General features: G+C 66.3%; 1 protein-coding gene across 2 annotated transcripts; it reads right to left on the bottom strand.

The window, feature by feature from the left end:
- Positions 1 to 798: 798 nt before the first annotated feature.
- Zbtb7a (zinc finger and BTB domain containing 7A) lies at positions 799 to 17,256 on the bottom strand. 2 transcript variants are annotated; one of them, XM_046444105.2, is made up of 3 exons: positions 17,148 to 17,256; positions 7,605 to 8,859; positions 799 to 4,871 (listed from the first exon to the last, which is right to left on the bottom strand). In XM_046444105.2, exons 2-3 carry the CDS (start codon positions 8,843 to 8,845, stop codon positions 4,379 to 4,381), a joined length of 1,734 nt encoding a protein of 577 aa, XP_046300061.1. In that variant the 5' UTR covers positions 8,846 to 8,859; positions 17,148 to 17,256; the 3' UTR covers positions 799 to 4,378. The 2 variants fall into 2 exon arrangements, with proteins under 2 accessions (XP_046300061.1, XP_046300059.1); XM_046444103.2 differs by lacking the exon at positions 17,148 to 17,256 and adding an exon at positions 15,952 to 16,079.
- Between the last annotated feature and the right edge of the window lie 1,203 nt (positions 17,257 to 18,459).

The raw sequence follows: 18,459 nt of genomic DNA, 5'->3' as shown, positions 1-18,459 counted from the left end.
GCCGCACGCTGCCACGTGGAGCATGCCTTCTTGAAAGTCACAGGCCGAAGCCCAGCACTCCCTCCTGCCCCGGGTCCCCGTGGTGTGGCCTGGGCCTTTGTGCAGCAGATTCAGCATGGACCAGCCTGGCTCAGCAGCTGACTGCAGACAGGCGAGTGCCAGGAGAGCGGCCACAGGGCAACATGAGCACCCTGGTGGTATGTCCAAGCCAGAGCTGGGCCTTGCCGACTCCCAGTGGCTACTAATAGGAAAAGCCCCACTGACGGGGAGCCAAGGGTCTGACCAGCTTGGTTGGCCTGGGCAGATCCCACCACCCATCCTGCCCCATCCTGACGATGGGAGGGCAGGAGGCAGGAGGAGGGGTTCTCCCTGGGGTCCTGCACCGAGCTGTTTGGTGACCCCCAGCCCAGAGGGTGCAGACAGCAGCCCAGGACTTCCTCCCCAGTGTGTGGGGCCCGGCATGGGGTGGCACTTCCAGGGCCTCGAGTCTTGGTACCAAGACCACCCAAGCCAGACCCTCCCAAAGCCCGGGCGCTGCAGATGGCCAAGGTCAGGGCTGTGCAGATTCCACCCTGACCCCAGCCAGTTCTCCTCACCTGCCCACACGCTTGCCGCTGTCCCTCGGGCCCTGGTATCACCTGCCCTGGCCCAGGTACTGCCTGGGCACCCACCACCCATCCTGCCCCTGAGGGACCAACTGCCCAAGCTGGGCAAGAAGAGTCTGGCTGGAGCCAGAGTCGGCGTCCCAGGCCCCCCGCCCCCCGTTGACTCCCCCACAAAACACAGAGGACACCAAGATCAGGCAGGACGCCGAGCGGTCATAACAGGCTGCGTTTAGTGGTTGTTTTATGTACAAGAAAAATGATTTTTTTCTGGTTTTTCATCATCTTTTGCCTTTTTGTTTTTTTTTTTTCTTACTTTAAAGCTTTCCCCCCACCCCCAAAAAGTGCATTTTTATCAATTTTTTTTTAAATCTCCCACACTTATAAAGACTCTCAAATACAGTCTATGGAATGTCTGCTGTGCTCTGTACCCAGCGGGCACCGCCCTGCCCCACTCACAGGCCTGGCCCCCGTGTCCAAGGCACCTCGTGTCTGGGCCGGGGGCCTGGGCAGCCCTGCCCGCCTACCCACCCACCGCCCCACGTAGATCCAGGGTTAGTGTGAGCTCCTCTCAACTGAGATCCGGCCCCGGGGCCGGGCCCCACCTGACCCGTCCTGTGCCAGCCACCCCCACCTCTGGGGAGCTGCTTCCTCAGCTTAAATAACTTTTTAAAATAAAACTGCAAATATAAATATCTTTCTTTCTCAAAAAATAGGATTTTTGCTTTCTTTTTTTTTTGGTTTTTACATTTTTCTTTTTTTTTTTTTTTTCCTGTTTTTCCTTTTGGTCTGTCCCACCTCCTACAGTCCCGGTGGCCCACACTGCCCCCATCCTGGGCCTGACTTGGACCTGGGCCGCAGCACGGCCACAGGCTGCTGCGCCCACCACCACTCAGGGGTCCCAGCAGTGCCCCGTGTCCCTGGCCACCCAAGGGGAAGAGGCCGGGGACCCTCCTGTCCCATGGTGAGGGGAAGCAGAGGGACAGCTCTGGACACACAGGGTGACACGCAGGCTGGCCCTCCCGCGTCTTACATTCAACGGGTATGGGGTTTTTCATTTTATTTTTTTGCCTTTTTTCCCCTAATCTTGGAAGGCGGGGTGGGAGGGGGAGTGAGGAGCAGCGACTGGACGGGGCCTCTCCAGGGCCCCAGCCTGGGCTGGCCCCCACTCTCACACACGGGCGCCCGCACGGCCTCGCCAGGATGATGGAAAGAACATTTCACTTTTTCTTTCTTTTTCTTTTTCTTTTTTTTTTTTGTACCAGGCAGTTAAAAAAAAAAAAAACCCAAAAAAAACCCAAAAAACAAAAAAAAAAGAAAACAAAAACAAAACCCCAACCACCGAAGGAAAGCCTCTGGAGTCCCAGACAGCGCCCTCCTCAGCCTCGCCGTTTCCTGAAACGCGAAAATTCAGCAGTATCTTTGGCAACACTTTATCACAACCTTAATTTAAAGAATAAAAATAAAATCGATCCACGTCTATATACAGTATGTGATTGCGCAGTCGGGGGCGGGGGTCCGGCTCTGGGCCCATGCAGACGCCGTGGCCGGGCCGGGTGGCGTTAAGGCAGAGGGCGCGGGGCAGCGAAGCGGGGGGCTGGGCGGGGCTCAGTGCAATGCCCGAGGGGCTCCGGGTGAGTGGCTGGCGGGCAGCCTGGTCCTGCCAGAGTCCCGAGGGCTCTGTCCCCCAAATCTGGTGGCCTCTGCTGGCCAGGATGACATCAGTGATTTGAGTGGGTCTTATTGCGAGGGGCCTGGGGGTGGAAGGGCACTCGCCCCGGGGCCTCTCTGGAACGACGGCCGGTGCAAGTGCCCTGCCTGACCTGGCAGTCCTCTCTGGAGCAGCTCGCCCTGTGACATCGGGGTGCAAACAGGCCAGCACCACCCGCCCCGGGCCTGCCCCTTCTGCTGGCCCAGAGGGGGGATCCTGAGACATCTGGGGGGGCTGATGGGCTGGAGGGTGGGGGGGGACAAAAAGTATCTGGTAGAAACAATATGAAACATTCCGCCTTCTTACAAGCTTCCCTTTAAAGACAAAAGGATGAGACAGTTGTCACAGACAGGGTGCCAGGCCACCAAGAGGGGTGGGGATGCAGGGACGCCCCTCCGCCCCAACCAGGCATCGACAGGAGGAGCCTCAGGTCTGCGGAGCGTCTATGTACAGGCCCCGCTAGACTGCGTGGGCCGGAGGGAGTTGGAGGGCACCTGGCATCGTCCCCTCCCCAACCCCGGCCCTGTCCGTGGCCTGCGGCTCGGTCTGCACCGGGCCTTTGGGAGCCCGAGGTTGGGGAGAGGCAAATGCCATCCCTCGGGTTACAGTCAGTGCCTTTGAGTAAAAAGGGGGTGTGGGGGGAGGCTAAGGCCCTGGAGCAGGGACCCCCGCAGCAGGGCAGCCCTGTTGGAGGGCAGGTCCTGGGGGACGGGAGGGACATGGGGCTGGGGGACTGGTTAGTCTGGCTGGTTGGAAGGCCAGCCCTCTCTCGGGCCGTCCCTGAGCTAGGGAATAAGGGAGGTGGGTGCCCAGGACAGAGATGGCCACCATATGGCTGCAGAGACATCTCCCAACCAAGACGGGAAGTGGGCAGAGCAGGAGGCAGGCAGAGCCGCAGGACCCAGGCCCCGCAGCCTGCCCTCAGCGTGGACCCCCATAGCGGGCAGACACCTGGGGGGTCTCTGGTCCCTTCCGATGGCTTCCTGACCACCCCCCTCAGCCTTGGGGAACAGACGTGGATTCTACGTTTGCGGTGGGTTTTTTATTTTATTATTTTGTACAAAAATAAATTGAGTTTTAGGAATTTCTCTCTCTCTCTCTCTCTCTCTCTTTTTGTTTTCAACTTTTCATAGAAGTTGGTTGCAACTTGTAAACATGTTTTTAAATTAAGAGTTAAGATAAAGTACCCGTTCCATTACAAAGTGCCAAGACTTCTAAATGTGGTTGGTGGCCTTTTTCTTTCTTTCTTCCTCTCCGTTTTGTAAAATCTTGGGTTTTTATTGCTTTTGTGACACTGGAACCCCTGCCCTGCCCTTGCTCCCGGTGCCCGCCTCAGGAGGCCCTGGCTCCCTCGGTCTCAGCGCCCGTGCCGCTGCCCGCTCCTCTGAGGAAAGTATATTATATATATATATATGTCTATATATATCTATATATAAATTTTGTTTTTTAAGGAGGAAAAGAAAATCTAAAAAGTGCTTTAAAAACTTGGGAGAAGGGGGGGGGGCAGGGTCGAGACAAGTTTTGAATCTCCAAACATGGGGTTCTGGGGGCCTGGGGCGTCCCCGAGGGGTGGACCCCAGGCCACCGGCTCTGAGCCTAAAGGAAGGTGGCAGAGGCCGGGAGCTCCAGGCACCCCCGCCCCAGGCCTGGAAATAAATAGATCCGAGTCTCGAGGCCAGGACGTGCGGAGCTGCGAGGCCACAGGCGGGGTGGGAGGCGGGGGCGCTGGGGACAGCGAGGGGGAGTCCCCCCCCTTGGTAAGTGCCCTGAGGAAGGAGGGTGGGGAGGGGACGGGCCATTTAACGTCCGCTCAGAGCAGACAGAAATCATTTAAGGTCTCGTCTGAAAGACGCTAGAACCCCGCGCGGGGGGCAGAGGACAGCTGGCCCGGCCCCAGCTCGCCGCCCGCCTGGCCAGAGCCGGCCGCCCCCCGCCGTGGGCAGGTGGGCGCCCCGCGGCCGGCGGGTGGAGGCAGAGGGAGGCGAAGCTGGCCGGCGGGCGGCCCGCGTGTCTGGAGGGGGTCTGCGTGGGGGTCGGGGTCGGCGGTTCGTTCTCTTTTTTGGTTTTAGGCGAGTCCAGCTGTGAAGTTACCGTCGGTGGTGGCCCCGGGGCCGCCTCCGCTGTCGTCTCCACCGCCAGCGCCCGCTACATTCAACCGGCCCGAGCTGTCGGGGCTGGGCTCGTCCTCGTCCTCGTCCTGGTCCTTAAAGTGCTTCTCCTGGCCGTTGCGCCGGGCGTCGGGGGAGCCGGGCGCAGCGGGGGCGCCGGGGGGCGCGGCGGGCCCAGGGGCCGGGGGCTCGGGGCCGCCCCGCACGCGGGGCTTGCGGCCTCGGCGCGAGGGGACGCCGTTGCAGCCGTCCTTCTTGAGGTGCCTGTGCAGGTGGTCGGAGCGCACGAAGGTCTTGCAGCAGCTGTCGCACTGGTAGGGCCGCAGCCCCGTGTGCACGCGCATGTGGTTCTTGAGGTCGTAGTTGTGCGCGAAGGCGGCGCCGCACTGCTGGCACAGGTAGGGCTTCTCCCCCGTGTGCTTCCGCATGTGCACCTTGAGCTTGTCCTGCCTGCGGGCGGGCGGGCGGCACGGGGCAGGTCAGCGGCCGCTCCCACCCACCCCCAGCACGGCCCCAGCTGGGAAAGCCGGCCACACCCGCGGAATGCCCAGCTCCCCGAGATGCCCACACCCAAGTGGGGACAGGCCCCAGCCAAGCGGGAGGAGCGGATGTGCAGGGCGGTCTGCAAGGCCAGCGGGCGCCCGGGGCTGGAGCGGGGCCTCCTCCCTGCTGCTGGGGGGGGGGGCAAGGAGGCCCTAGTGCCACGGGGGGGGGGGGGGGGGGGGGGTCAGCGAGTGGCGGCTGCATTCACCCCACAGGAGCCCAAAACAGCACAGTGAGCGGGGTGGCCCTGCCCTCCCGTTGCCACCCCCTGGGCACTGTTGACAGACAGGGGACCCAAAGTTCTGATCTAAGTACTCAAAAGTCCTGCATCCCGAGAAATCCCTCAGTCCTGGACACACAGGGGCGGCTGGTCCCTGCATAACTAAGGCCCCACCTCGACAGCCAGGCCCTGCCCACTCTCCCAACCCTCTGGCACCTGGGCACCCTGGCTGTCACGCCCCAGCCCTCCCGGGGCCTCTGCATGCCCAGTCCTCACTGCCAGGGACACCTCGCCAGCCAGGCTCCCTCGCCATCACCATCCCGCACTCCACGTGGGGCTGTGAGCAGGGACAGCAGGGACCAAGTGTGACCCCAGGGCCTCTCCCCGTGCCACACGCCCCAGTGAGCAACGAGGACCCATCTCAGCACAAAGCTGGTCCCCACATAGACCTGAGGTGACAATGGCCCACAGACCTCCCCCCTGCTCCACCCTAGAGGGCCGGCACACGGGGCTGCGCAGTCCAGACTCCTACTCATCCCTCAAGGCCTCCGGTGGATGTCCCCTGCCTGCCCCTCTGCCTCTCCCAGCCCCCAAGGTCCGGCTCCTCCAGGCCCAAGACCTTCCCCTGGCTCTGACCACCTGTGGCTCTCGGCTGCCCCAAGGGTCAGGACCGGTCCCTACACCACACTCCTGTCCCTCGCCATTTCTGTAGCCCTGGAGCCAGCAGGACTCAGCCCACCTGTGTTGCCAGTCCTCAGGCATCAGGCCGCTCCCTCCGCCCACAAACCCCCCGCTGCAGTCTCCCAGGTGCCCTGCCCAGCCCTGGCGCAGGCTTGAGGCCCAGAGGGCACAGCACTACACAGAGCCCGGCTTAGGCTGGGAGGCTCAGAGAGGGGAAGTGACGTGCCCAGGGTTGCACAGCGGGCCAGGGGCCGAGCAGAGGCAGGGTGGGGGTGGAGGCAGCCCAGTTTCATCACCCGGCGCCCCGGCCTGGGTAATTATAGCCCGGCTGCCACAGGCCCTGCTTACTCAACGCTCTGCTCTGACTCAGAGGGGCCCCTGGGCTCCCAGGCCTGGGTGGGAGGACCCGAGGCCCTGGGGAGGGGGATAAAGCGGAAGCCAGCTGCGCGAGGGGGAAGGGGCCTCACGGGGACCTGCGGTGCCTCAGTTTCCCTACACTCGGCTGGGGTCGGCCCCAGTGGAGGCAGGACAGACTGAGACAGCCTGGCCTCCAGAGCCCCAGGCCCGGAGGTGGGTCGGACACTGGCCCGGTATGATGACCACCCTGAGTGGGAGGCGGGCCCTTGGCCTCTGTGGAGCTCAGAAACCCCTGGACAGAGCTCACAGCCACCTCAGGAACCCTGCCTGGGCAGGAAGGGTCCCAGGCTGAGGACGGGCTCACAGGGCAGGAGCTGGGCTGCCTCAGCGGCGCCCTTTGCCCCCACCTGGCACTGCAGACTGGGCCCCACCCGCCTCTCCTGGCCTGCTGGGGAGGGGGCCAAGGGTGCTGGGGAGGGGTCAGCCCCGGTTCCTGTCCCAGTGGGGTGGGGCTGGGAAGCTGGGACAATGGCCTCTTTCTTTGCCTTGGTAGGCGTGGCGGGGGAACCCCATGGCGGGTGGGGGGCAGGGGGTGACGCTGAGTCACCCTGCCTGGCCGGGCCCCTGCCTGCCAGCCCTACCGCCCCCACTGGTCTGGCCTGCCTTGGTTCCACACAGCCCGGCCGGCCACCTCTGACCTCCAAGACTGCCCCCAGCCACCTGCCCCCAGCCTGGCCTTGAGCTCCACCCCTGAGGACTGAGCCCCTGGCTCTGTCCAGGCCAAGTCAGCCGCAGGCCCTTTGCACTGGCTGTCTCTGCCTGACCACCATTTCCAGGGCTCCTCCCTGTGCCCTGTGAGTCTCGGTGCCCATGCCTCAGTCCGCCCGCTACCCTGGCTTCCCCACAGGGACTGTGCCTGCTCCACGCTGTGAACCCTTGGGCCTGATCAGGGCTGCATACAGAAAGCGCCTGACAAACGTGGGCTAAATGAGATGATTACCCACTCTACAGACAGCTCACTCCCCAAGAGCAGCCCATCCTCCCAAGGCAGAGTCAGGGAGCCCTCCTTCCACAGAGAAGGGCCACCCCAAACAGAAGAGCCGGTCAGGTCTGCGCCTGGGCTGTGCTGCTGCGGGCCGCACTCAGGCCCTTTCACTTGGCTTTGAGGCAGAGCCTTGCTAAGTCGCTCAAACCGGCCTCAGACTGGGGATCCTCCTGCCTCAGCCTCCCTAGGCCGCTGGGCAGACAGGAGTAGCCAGCATGCCTGGCTCATGCTGTCTGTCTGACCAGGTCGTCTGTCTGGTGCCTGGGCTGCCCCCAGATGAAGCTGGAGCAACTGAGGTGGGGGATGGGCAAGGAGGGGGCGGGGCAGGGCGGCTCACCTGGTGAAGCGGACCTTGCAGATGCTGCACTCGTAGGGCTTCTCGCCCGTGTGGGTGCGGATGTGCCGCGGCAGCTTGCCGGCGCCCTGGATGACCTTCTCGCAGATGGGGCACTTCTGGAAGGCCTTGGCGCGGATCTTCTTCTCCCCCTTCTGAGACCAGGCGGGGTAGACGTCCCCCTCGTGGGCGCTGCTGAAGTACTTCAGGTAGTAGTCCATGACGCCCTTGTCGTCCGCCCGCGACTCCTCGTCGCTGTCCCCGGTCCGGCCCACCGAGGACATCATCTGCTGCAGCAGCGTGCTGGCCGCCAGCCCGTCCACGTCAGGCGCGTCCCCGTCCTCGCCCTCGGCTGCGCCCGACAGGAAGCCCGGAGAGTCGCCCGGCTCGGGGGCGGCCTCTGACAGCGAGGCCGCCTCCTCCTCCCCACCCCGGCTGTAGTGGCCGTTCTGCGTGGTGGCCGGGGGCACCGCCGGTGGAGGAAAGAGACCCCCGGTGGGGGCGTCCTCATCCCGCTCTGGCCACAGGCCCGGGTTGCTGTCGCCCTCGTCCCCGTCTCCTGCCGGGGGCCGCTCGGCCGGGGGCCCTGGTCCGTAGAAGTCCAGGCCGTTGCAGTCACCGGCGGCCACGGCGGCCACGGCAGCGGCCACGGCCTCCTTGGTGGCATCCAGGTCATCCTCGGAGGCCCCGAAGGCCGGCCAGGGGAAGGCGGCGGCGGCGGCGGGGGGCAGGCTGTTCATGGGGTTGCTCTGGAAGAACTCCAGGTACTCCTTGGCCCGCAGCAGGTTGCGCTGGCCCACCTGGTCCACCAGCTCCAGCTGGCCCGCATCGGCGCCCGCATCCGCCGCCAGGATCTGCCGGTCCAGGAGGTCGGCGCACACGTGGCTCACGGCGGGGATCTCCAGCAGGCGGGCGGCGCTGAGGATGTCGCCCACGTTGGCCGTGCTGACCGTGAGCGTGGCCGTGTAGGCGAAGTCCATGAGCGCGGTGAGCGCCTCGGCGCTGACGAAGTCGATCTCGTACACGTTCTGCTGGTCCACCACCGCGCCCGACGTGAACAGCTTCTTGAAGTACTGGCTGCAGGCGGCCAGCACGGAGCGGTGCGTGGGGAACTCGCGGCCCTCCACCAGGATGACCACGTCGCACAGCAGGCCCTGCGTGCGCTGCTCATTCAGCCCGCTCAGGATGTCACTGCTGTGGTCGGGGAACGGGATCCCGATGGGGCCGTCCACGCCGCCGGCCATCTTCCGCGTGAGACCTGCAGAGGGAAGAAGGGGCTCATGAGCCGGGGCCTGGGATCCCAGCTGTAGCACCTGGTCTCACCCCACCTGGTCTCCTTGGCCATGCGTGAAGGCACTCGGGGCTCCTGGGCTGTCTCACTGACGTGACACTGTGCTGGCCAGACCTGTGCCCAGCCTGGAGGACAGGAGGCCTGCCTGAGGGGCACGGAGATCTCGGCACACACGCATGAGCTGGGTTCCCACGAGTTGGAGGCCAGCAGCCACCCACTGCACACCCCTGCCCCGGGGGAGTGAGAAGGCAGCTGGGGAACCCCAGGGAGGGCAGGCCACGTCTGGACTCAGACCCAGGAACACGGCCTCTCTGCTGCCCCAAGACCTGCAAGAGTGAGGCCAAAACTTGGCACCCAGGCTGTGCCCCGGACAGGGTCAAGGGCATCGTGGACAGGCCCTATTGCAGCAGGGCCAGGGACTGCTGGAACGTCTTCCTGCCTCGTGAGCCCCCAGGACGGGCTCAGCCCTGGCAGTGAGTAATAGGGAAAACCAGGCACCGCCCAGGCTGTCCCCTAAGGAGTGGCAGGGGGCCGGGGGCTCTGTCCACCTCCAGTCCCACAGCTAGCTCTGGCAGGCCTTCTGTCCAGCTGTGCTGTCCAGCCCAGGGGAGCACCATGGCATACCCTGGGCCTCACTGTCCCCATCTGTCAAATGGGCAGAGGTCTCTGGAGGGGCTGGCCCTGGGGAGACTGTCCGTCCCGCCCCCTCTTCCCCACCCCTCCTCCTTCCGCCTTCCCCTGGGCCGTGACTCACCCGCCCACTCGGGCACTTGTGCAACCCTCTGGCTCCTGTCCCCACCCTCCACCCTCTCCAGGGAGCCCGGCTGCCCCACGCCACCCAGCACAGCCCACATTCCTCCAGGTCCTCTGGGCCCAGCAGCTCCCAGGCCAGAACCCCTGGATGTCACCCCGAGGACAGGGCCAAGAGGCTCTTCCCCAGGCTCCTGAGGACCAAGACCCCCACCCTATCTCCCAGCCCTTACCCCTGTGAACCTGGTGAGGCCAGCAAGCGAGGCCCAGAGCTGGCCCAGCAAAACCCAAAGCCACGGCCGCTCTCCCCCCAAGGGTGGCCCTTGGCGCAGGGTCCAGCCAGGGCCACAAGAGGCCTTTGTGCGGCTGCACGCTTCCTGGGACTCGCGGCCCCTCGGCCACCCGCCCACCCTTTCCCGCTGCACCAGCTGCTCACTCCCCGTCCCTGGCCTGGGGGGAGGCTCAATGGCTGCTGGGAGTGGGGGGCTGGGGAGACCCTACAGGCGGCGTGGCGGGAAGCCTCCCAGGAGCCCCCTCCGGTGGCTTCCACCCCCTGCCACCATCTGCCGTCTGGCCCCGGGCCTTGGGCAGCGTGTGGGCAGATGGGGCTCTGGATCAGACAGCCCTAGCCCTCCCCGCCCGACATGGGAGGGACGGGACCTCTGACCCAGGCCACCAACGCCCCAAGATGGCCACCCTGGTCCGCTCTCCCCTCAGGTGACCTGGGGTCCCCTCGGGAATGGCTTAGAGGTGTCTCCAGGGGCCTCAAGGCTGGGACCCGAAATGGTCCAAGTGACTCAGCCCTCGCGGTGGCTGCCCCACCCCCTCCGGCAAAACCACCCTGGCGTCCCACCAGGCGCCGGGCTCTGAGGGCCAGGGGCTGCCACAGCCCTATTTTAAGTGCTAAGATGCCCGGACTCCAGGCCACCATGGGGCCTAGCTGGGCCAGAGGGTCCGTGCCTCTGCCCTCTCCCTCCCAGATGTCACCAGAGACCATCTCACCCCAGGGCCAGGCCTGGGCAGACACCACACAGGAAAGCACCCCGGGTGCCCAGGCCCTCACTCAACAGAGGAGGAAACCCAGACCCAGAGAAGACCAGAGTCCTACCAAGGGCACCCGGCAAGGCTGGCCACAGGGGCTGGCCCCAGCCCAGAACCCCAGGCGCCCTGGCCCTGGAGTCCACACTGGCTGAGCAGACACCTGACCCACGCCCACTCCAGGAACACCAACCACCTGCCGCCACACCCCAGGCCACCACCCCCACCTGGGCCTCTGGGGGCCTCTCCCTGAGAACAAGGCCCAAGACCCTGCTTTGAAGCGGGAGGAAACTGAGGGCCCGGCCCAAGCCCCTGGGGTCCCAGGATCACCAAGCACCTGTGCGCCTCCGACCCTCTGCACCCGCCACTCCTCCCTGGGGGTCTAGGGTTCCCCTCCATGTAGGTGACCCAGCTGTCACCCGACAGAGTAGGTGCCATGCCTTCTCCCCAGGAAGCCCACCCCACACTGGCCCAGACCCACCCTCGGGGCCGCCAGTCATAGCAGCTCCTCCCCCAGGTCCCTGGGGGTTTCCGGGGCTGCTGGGTGCTGACACGGCGGGCGGGCGGGCAGGCGGGCAGCAGGCCCCAGCAGGCCCCTCCAGAACTGGAGCCGCACCTGGCTCCCCAGCCTGGCCTCCTCAAGGGGCACACAGTAGGGCCACAGCACCCGGCCCCGCCCACCCCTCCAACCTGGGTCACCCCTGGCTTCTGGTGTCGAGGCAGGGATCCAAGCTGCCTGGGAGCCCTCCCTGCGCCCTCAACCTTCGGGAACTAAGCAGCGCCTCCGCTCTGTCCCCAACCCTGAGAAGCTGGGGTGATGGACCCTGCTGAGGACAGGGGCAGTGGGGTCACCTAGGAAGGACCCCAGATCACCAGGGAACAGGCTGAGCAAAACGGGGCAGGGGCGGCAGGAAGGGGCTTGCCCCCCCCAAGGTCACACGGCAGGCTGGGGTGGGGGCACCCTCCCCCCACGCTGCTCAGGAAGGGGCCAGGGGGCCGGCGGGGTGGGGGTGGGGGGCTGAGCAGGTGATTGCCATCAGCTGCCTTCCTGGAGGGCACTTCCGGGGCAGTGAAGCTCAGGGAGGGGACGGCCCCCTCCCCACCCAGGGAGGGAAGAGGAGGACAGTCCAGGGGAGGGCCAGCAGGTTCAGGTCGACCCCCTGCAACCACTTGACCTTGTACAAGAGGCACCACTCTCAGAGCCTCAGTCTCCTGGGGAGGGGGCAGTATTAAGGGCCCCTTTACAGCCAGGGAGCACAAGGACAGAGCCCCACACACGTCCATGGGCAAGGTCTGCCTGAGGACCCAGTGCATACCACACGGGGCCCAGAAGGCCGGCCAGCCAGGCCGTCAAACCCCAGAACGTCACCCTGCTGCTGGCCGAGGAAGAGGGTGGGAGAGCCTGAGTGGGAAACCAGAGGGCACAACCAGACCCAGAGAGGGTGGGCAGCAGCCCAAGGTCACACAGCAAGTCGGCAGGCAGGTGTGGCTGCCAGGCCCCGCCCAGCAGCCCCTGCCCTCCCAGTCAGGAAGCCTGTGTGGCAAGGTTGGTCCAGAGGGTTACCCCGCCCAGACCTGGTGCCAATTCCCGCCTGGCCCGGGCTTCATGGGACAGGAATGCAGGTCCTGAACAAGGGGCACCAACAGCCGGACGGCCGCCAGCCGGCCCCCTGCCCACCTGTCCTCCTGCCCTCACAGGCAGGCAGGCCTCCCCCAGGCCAGGCAGGGAGCAGGCAGGCCCTCGGCCATTTTACATGTCCATTTATTGCCCTAAATGGGGAGGGGCTTCCTGCCCAGGCCTTAAAGGGCCAGAGGAAGGAAAGCAGCTGCCTGGTGGGAAGTGTGTGGGTGTGGATAGGGATGGAGACAAGGAGGCCCTGGGGACCCCAGGTGACCCCTCAGTCCTGGATGGGGCTGCAGCCCACCCTGTTCCACACTCAGTGTAGTCACAGGCCAGAAGCCGAGTCCAGAGGCTGGTTCCCAGACAGCATCAGGAAACTGGCCGTCCACAATGGAGGTGGGGAGGGAATGAGCTTCCTGTCACCAGGGGTAAGCAGGACCTGACTCCTAGCATCCCAGCTCTGTCCACCTCGTCCTGCCCGAGGCTGCCTGCACCTGCTACCCAAGATGCCCAAGAGCCGCCAGAGTGACCTGGAAGGACCTGCTCTTCTCCACCGCTCCACCTCTCCTGGAGGCACACCCGCCTGACACCTGGGCCATCTGCAGCACCCCACCCAGCCTGGAAGCCCGGGGTGAAGGGACCCTGGCACCCAGTGGCCTGCCTGCAGGATCTGGACAGAGCCCTCCTGACAGACATCCTGATAGGAGGTGGTACTGGACCTTGTTTTCCAGTCAAACCAGAAAGGCGTGGGTGGGACGCTTCCAACGAGTGGCCATAGCTGTCCACAGCCCGCTGGGGGGACAGATGGAGGGGCTGGGCCTTTGTCCACAGGCCTCATGAGTGCCAGATTCTCTGCAGGGCATCTCCTATGCCACGGGGCTGTGAATTTGGGTCTTGTGGGCCTCTCAACAGAGTCCTGTCCAGGTCGACCCTCACCACCCCAGGAGGGAGGGTCTGCAATTACTGCCCCATTTTGCAAGTAGAAAACAGGCACAGAGAGGGAAAGGGACTTGCCCAGGGTCAACAGCAAAGCTGGAATTTGAACACAGGCCATCTAACTGACTAGTCCTGCCTAACTAGTCCTCCCAGGTCTCCTCATTTCCCTTCCTCCAACACAGCCCCAGGTACCACCATGGCATGAACCCCCCACACACCCTGAGGCCAAAGATTCAGGTTGGCCTCTTCTCAGGCCCCTCAGAGATCCTGCAATGGCACAGAGAGAGGTCACCCGGGGCCTGGGGACAGCTGACACCCGCCAACTCAGGGTGCCAGGTCTAACCCCTCCAGTCCAGCACGGGGGGGGGGGCTCCCCAAGGCCCTGACACAGGGCAGCAGTTGCTCAACACTTGCGCCTGCATAGGACGATACCCAGGGTGAAGATGCTCTCCCTGTCCCACTGATGGGTCGCTAAGGCAGGCAGAGAGCAAGGGACCAGCCTGGGTGGGGTCAGGACCAACCCGCACGGCCTGCTCTCCAGGGCCACAGGAAGGCAGTTCTGGTCTATCAGGTGCGCGTGGCCCAAGCTAACTGTCAGGGGTACTGAGGGTGTCTCTGGTGGCCAAAGCCCACTCCCAATACCCAGCAGATCCCTAGGTGCCCTAAGCAGACCCAGCTGCTTTCTCCACAAGGGGTAAGGGGAGGTCAGAGGGACCTGCAGACGCCACTTGGAACCCTAAGACAATGCTGCTGTCACAGGACAACCACGGGCCTGGGGGCCTGTCCAAGGTCACAGAACAAGTGGGCCAGCATTCCATTCCCAGACCACCCCCTGCACAGCCAGTCTGCCTCACAGGGCCTGGCCAGGAGTTCTGGCTCTAGAGCAGCCACTTGGGTTGCCTCTGGTACAAACCTCAAAATCCAGAGCCCTGTCCGCCTCACAGGCCAAAGTGTGCGATTGGAGTGCTACAGCTAAGCAGGGGTAGGGGTCCCCTATGCACATGTCACACTTAAAAGTGTCTACCATAAGAGACTGGCAGGCAGGAGGACTGGAGCCTGTACTGTGTGACCTCAAGAACCTCAATGGCCCTCTCTGAGCCTCAATGTCATCCTTGGGTGAAGCTGTGGTGACAGTAGTGAGGGCTCTACCTCCAACTTCTCTCACACTCTGGGAGACACAGGTGAGCAGGTGCCCGGTTGTGACACAGGGAATAGAGACACTTGGGAAAGGCCCCATGCTGAGAAACAGAACCAAAAGGGTCAGACCCAGCACTGGCTGGGTGACCTTGGGCTGCTCTCGGTCTCCCTGCGCCTCCACATCCTCTGCCCCAGTTCAGGTGCTGCCTCCCCTCTGGACCTCAATTTCCTCCTATAGCAGCAGGGACGGCGACCAGGTCAATCCAGCTACACATCAGATGGCCTCAAAGAACAGAACAGACCAAAACCAACCAGGACGGGCCAAAGCCTAAGGACCCCTCCCTGCTGGACCTGGGCCACCTGCCTCCACAGGCCTCAAGTCTCCCCAAGGAGCAAGGGCCATCAGCACCCCAACATCGGCTCTTCCTCCCTCTGCCAAGAGTTGCGCGGCTCCCAGCCCCGGCCAGGGTGCTGACTGGCCACCACACAGCCAATCAGAACTGAATAATAAATACCCCCCAAGTGACCCACGAATTAAAATTTCAGTGTCCCCGTTGGCTCCTCTTTCCTTGGTGAGGCTTGGCTTTCCCGGCTGCGGCTCTACCCCCTCCCCCAGGCTCGTCTCCACAGCGATGGCTGGCGGTAAACAGAGCCCCGAGCCCAGCCTTAGGTGCCAGGCCCAGCCAGGCCCAGCGCTGCAGGGCCCCTCGGGGGTGGCCCTCAGGGGAAATGGTCCCTGCCTGGAGCCCTACACCGGCAGGCAGCAGTGGCCGGACCTGGGCCCCTGCCCCAGCCTGGGCTCCAGGGACCTCTCCCAGGCCAGGCCTGCCAATAGGAAGTGACCGGTTGGTGGCGGGGAGGCCCCCCCAGTGTGGGAGCGGCACACTCAGGGTTACGCCCTGGCCCTGTCGGGAGTGGGGGGGCTGACATGGAATCCCGGACGCCCTCTCCAGCCGGCTCCGGGAGGCAGCTGGCAGGGAGGAGGAGGGGGTGGCGGGCAAGCCACCAGCCACCCATGGGTGACCCTGGTGGGCCCCTCTGCGGGAAGGGGCATCCACACCTCTGACTTCCGCCGACTGGCTAGGGGGAGAGGGGAGCTGCTTGCCTCCCCGCCAACTCGTGGCTGCATTCCGCCAGCAATTAATAGGAGCCGACTGGGTGCCTGGGCCTGCTTGGATAGCAGCGTCCTGCTGCGGCCCTGGGCTGCTGGGCCTGTTGGCCGGCGCGGGCAGGCCGTGCCTCCCAGGCCCCGCAGAGGCCCGGCCCCGGGGACCGCACGGGCAGTGGAGCTCGGCTGAGCCCCCTGCCAGGCTCGCAACCCCGGGCCGCGAAGGGGCCGCGAAGGGGCCGGGAGGGGGCCGATCGCACTCGCTCGCCCCTCCTGCCCAGGCGCCGGGCTCGCACGTGGTGCTGGCGTCAAGGGGAGGGGGGTCCGGCCGGAGGAGACGGGGTCACGCGCTCCGGGGGCCGGGGCTGTCCTCCGCGGGCCGGGGCGCGCGGCGCGAGGACCAGGCGGGGCGCTGGAAGGGCCTCCACCCCGCCGCGGCCCCCAGGCCCGGGCCCGCGCGCGCTCCTACCTCCTTCCCGGGCAGCGCGAGGGGCCCGGCCCCGGCGGCGGCGGCGGCGGCTGCGGCTGGGCTGACTCCCCGAGGCCCGGGAGGCGGCAGTGCGCCTGGCCCCGCGCCACCCCCCGCCGCCGGCGGCCAATCCCCACCCGGGCTGGGGGGAGGGCGATGCAAATTACCCCGGATCTGGGCCCGCCCGCCCGCCTCCCCCGCGCCCGGCCGGCCAGCGCCAGGCCGCGCATCCCCGGGCTCGCCTGCGCCTCACGGCCGCCGGCCGCTGCCCTCCCCGGGGAGCGCCCTCCGGGAGGGGCCGGTGCCCGGCGGGGGGCCGCAGGGAGGGGGCTGGGCACTAGTTACACAACAGGCGGGAGGGGCTGGCGGGCGAGGAGGGGGCGGCCGCGGCCGCGCAGCCGGAAGCTGGGACCGCCACCGGCCCCCGGCGAGGCAGCCCGCACGCCCCGCCCCGTCCGGACCCCGCCCCACGCCGCGCCACCGTGAGCGCCCATTGGTTCTCCGGCCCGCCGTTCACCGCCCCTCCTCCGCACCGCCCCTCCCCGTGTGCCGCCGCGGGCCGCTGGCGCGGAGAACCCTGGGACTTGCAGTGCGCGCCGCTTGCCACCTGCGGACAGTGAGGGACTGGGGAACTACGACGCCCAGAGGGCCCAGCGGCCGCGCCCGCCCACCCCACCCCTTCCCTCTCCTTTGCAAAGCCCCCCTCCCTGTTTTTTCAGCCCCCTCCCCCCCATCCCCCATGGAGCTCCATCCTGGCCAACTCCAACGTATGCACGCAGCACCGAATAGGCCCCCGGGGGGCGAGAGCGCCCCCAGTACATGGCTGCAAAGTTAGCACGCGACGCGCCCCCCTATCACCCCACGCCGGCTCCCCCCACCCTCAGTGCAGCCCCGCTTCCCCTCCCCCGCTCCCCGCGCGCCCGGGAGCCCCGAAAAGCCATGCACGGTTGGGGGGGGGGTCTGGCGCACAAGCCCATGCACTTCGACCCCAATCCCCTCTACCGGGCGGCGCCCCTTCCCCGCTCTTGGGATCATGGGCGCCTCCAGGCTCCGGGCTGCTGCCAAGCACCCCCTCCTCTGAAACTTAGGGGACGTCCCCGGATCTCCCGTGGCCCAGAGCGCAGAGTGGGCGCAGCGCCCCCGGCCCGTCCCCGCCCTGCACCCCGTGTCCCGGGCCTCGCCGGGCGCTGACTTACCTCGCGGGGCCGGGCCGGGGCCGGGCCGGGGCGCGCGGGGCCGGGGCCCGGAGTCGGGACTGGGCGCCCTCGGCCGCTGGCCTCCCGGGTCCGCGGCACTCGCGCTGCCCTCGCTCGCGCTGCCCGCGTCGCTCCTCGCTCCGGCGGCGGCGGCGGCGTCGTCACTGCCCCTACAGTAACTGTACAGTACAGCCAAAGCCCCGTATGATGCTCGCGACTCCCTTCCTGGTTTCTCCGAGGGCAAGAGGGGTCCTCCCTTGTCTTAAAGGTGCCGCAGCCGCCGGCCCCCCCACGCCCAGCCCGCCCCCCCAGCCCGGCCTCGGAGGCCAGAACAGGCTCGGCAGGTCGGCTCTTGCCACGTCCCTGCCCTCCCGTGGGGCTTCGCCCGCTGCGCCGGGGAGACCGGGCTGTTATTAGGTTTTGGCAAGTTGGGGGGGGTCCGGCCCGCCCCGGCGCGCCCCCCCCCTCCTTTGACCTCTCCGCCCCGCTGCGCGGCGCAGTGCCAGCTTGCCAGCTTATCTGGCTCCAGAGCTCCCCGGGGCGCGGGGGGAGCGGCCCCCCGGGTGCAGGGGGTGGGGGCCTCCAGATAAACAGGCCCCCAGCCTCGGCGCAGGGCGGGGTGCGGGGGGGCTCGGGCTTTGCCCCCGACGCCTGGGGCGTGGCAGGATGGCAGCGGGGGCGGGGAGCGCTGTGCGCCCTGCGAGGTCCTACGCGGGCGTGGGTCGCGCTGCCCCGGCAGCTGGGGGTGGGCGGCGCGGGAGCGGGTGGGGACCCTCGGGGCCAGGCGCCTGCCCTCCCGAGGCCTCAATTTGCCCAGCCGGCGCAAAAGATTCGGGGGCGGGCTTTCCAATGACAGCGCGGGTGCGCTGGGCTCCCGGGTCCCTCAATGAAACAGCCAACCTGCCCTCCTGCGATTATATAAAGGAGTCGCCTCCACCCGCTGCGCCAGGGGCGTAGCGGGGGAAGGGGTTGGCGAGGGGCGGGGAGGGCGGTTGTTTTCCCGGCTTCCCGAGTTCCCCCACCCAGCTGCGGGCCCCTGGGCGGGACGGGGAGCCGGCCCGGGACGCCTGGGTCCTGCGGGCAGCTCCCGCAAAGATCTGCGTGGCTTGCGGGGGACGGAGGTGGGGAGTGGGGAGGCGTTGGCTCAACCCAACTTTTTTTCCCTGTCCATTTCTCCCACTTCCTCCCGGTCGTGGGAGAGGTCCGGCGGAGGAGGGGGAGGGCGAGGAGGGGACAAGCGGTGAGAACAGCGTGACCCGGCCCAGCCGGCCTCCGGCTGCATACAGTAGGCGCCCGGGAAGGGCTGGCTGGG

This window comes from Marmota monax, unplaced genomic scaffold (assembly GCF_021218885.2).
Source record: "Marmota monax isolate L192 unplaced genomic scaffold, Marmota_monax_Labrador192_F-V1.1 WCK01_AAM20220418_F8-fsc00102, whole genome shotgun sequence".
Classification (NCBI taxonomy): Eukaryota; Metazoa; Chordata; class Mammalia; order Rodentia; family Sciuridae; genus Marmota; species Marmota monax.
This window is presented reverse-complemented; position numbering and strand designations above follow the sequence as displayed.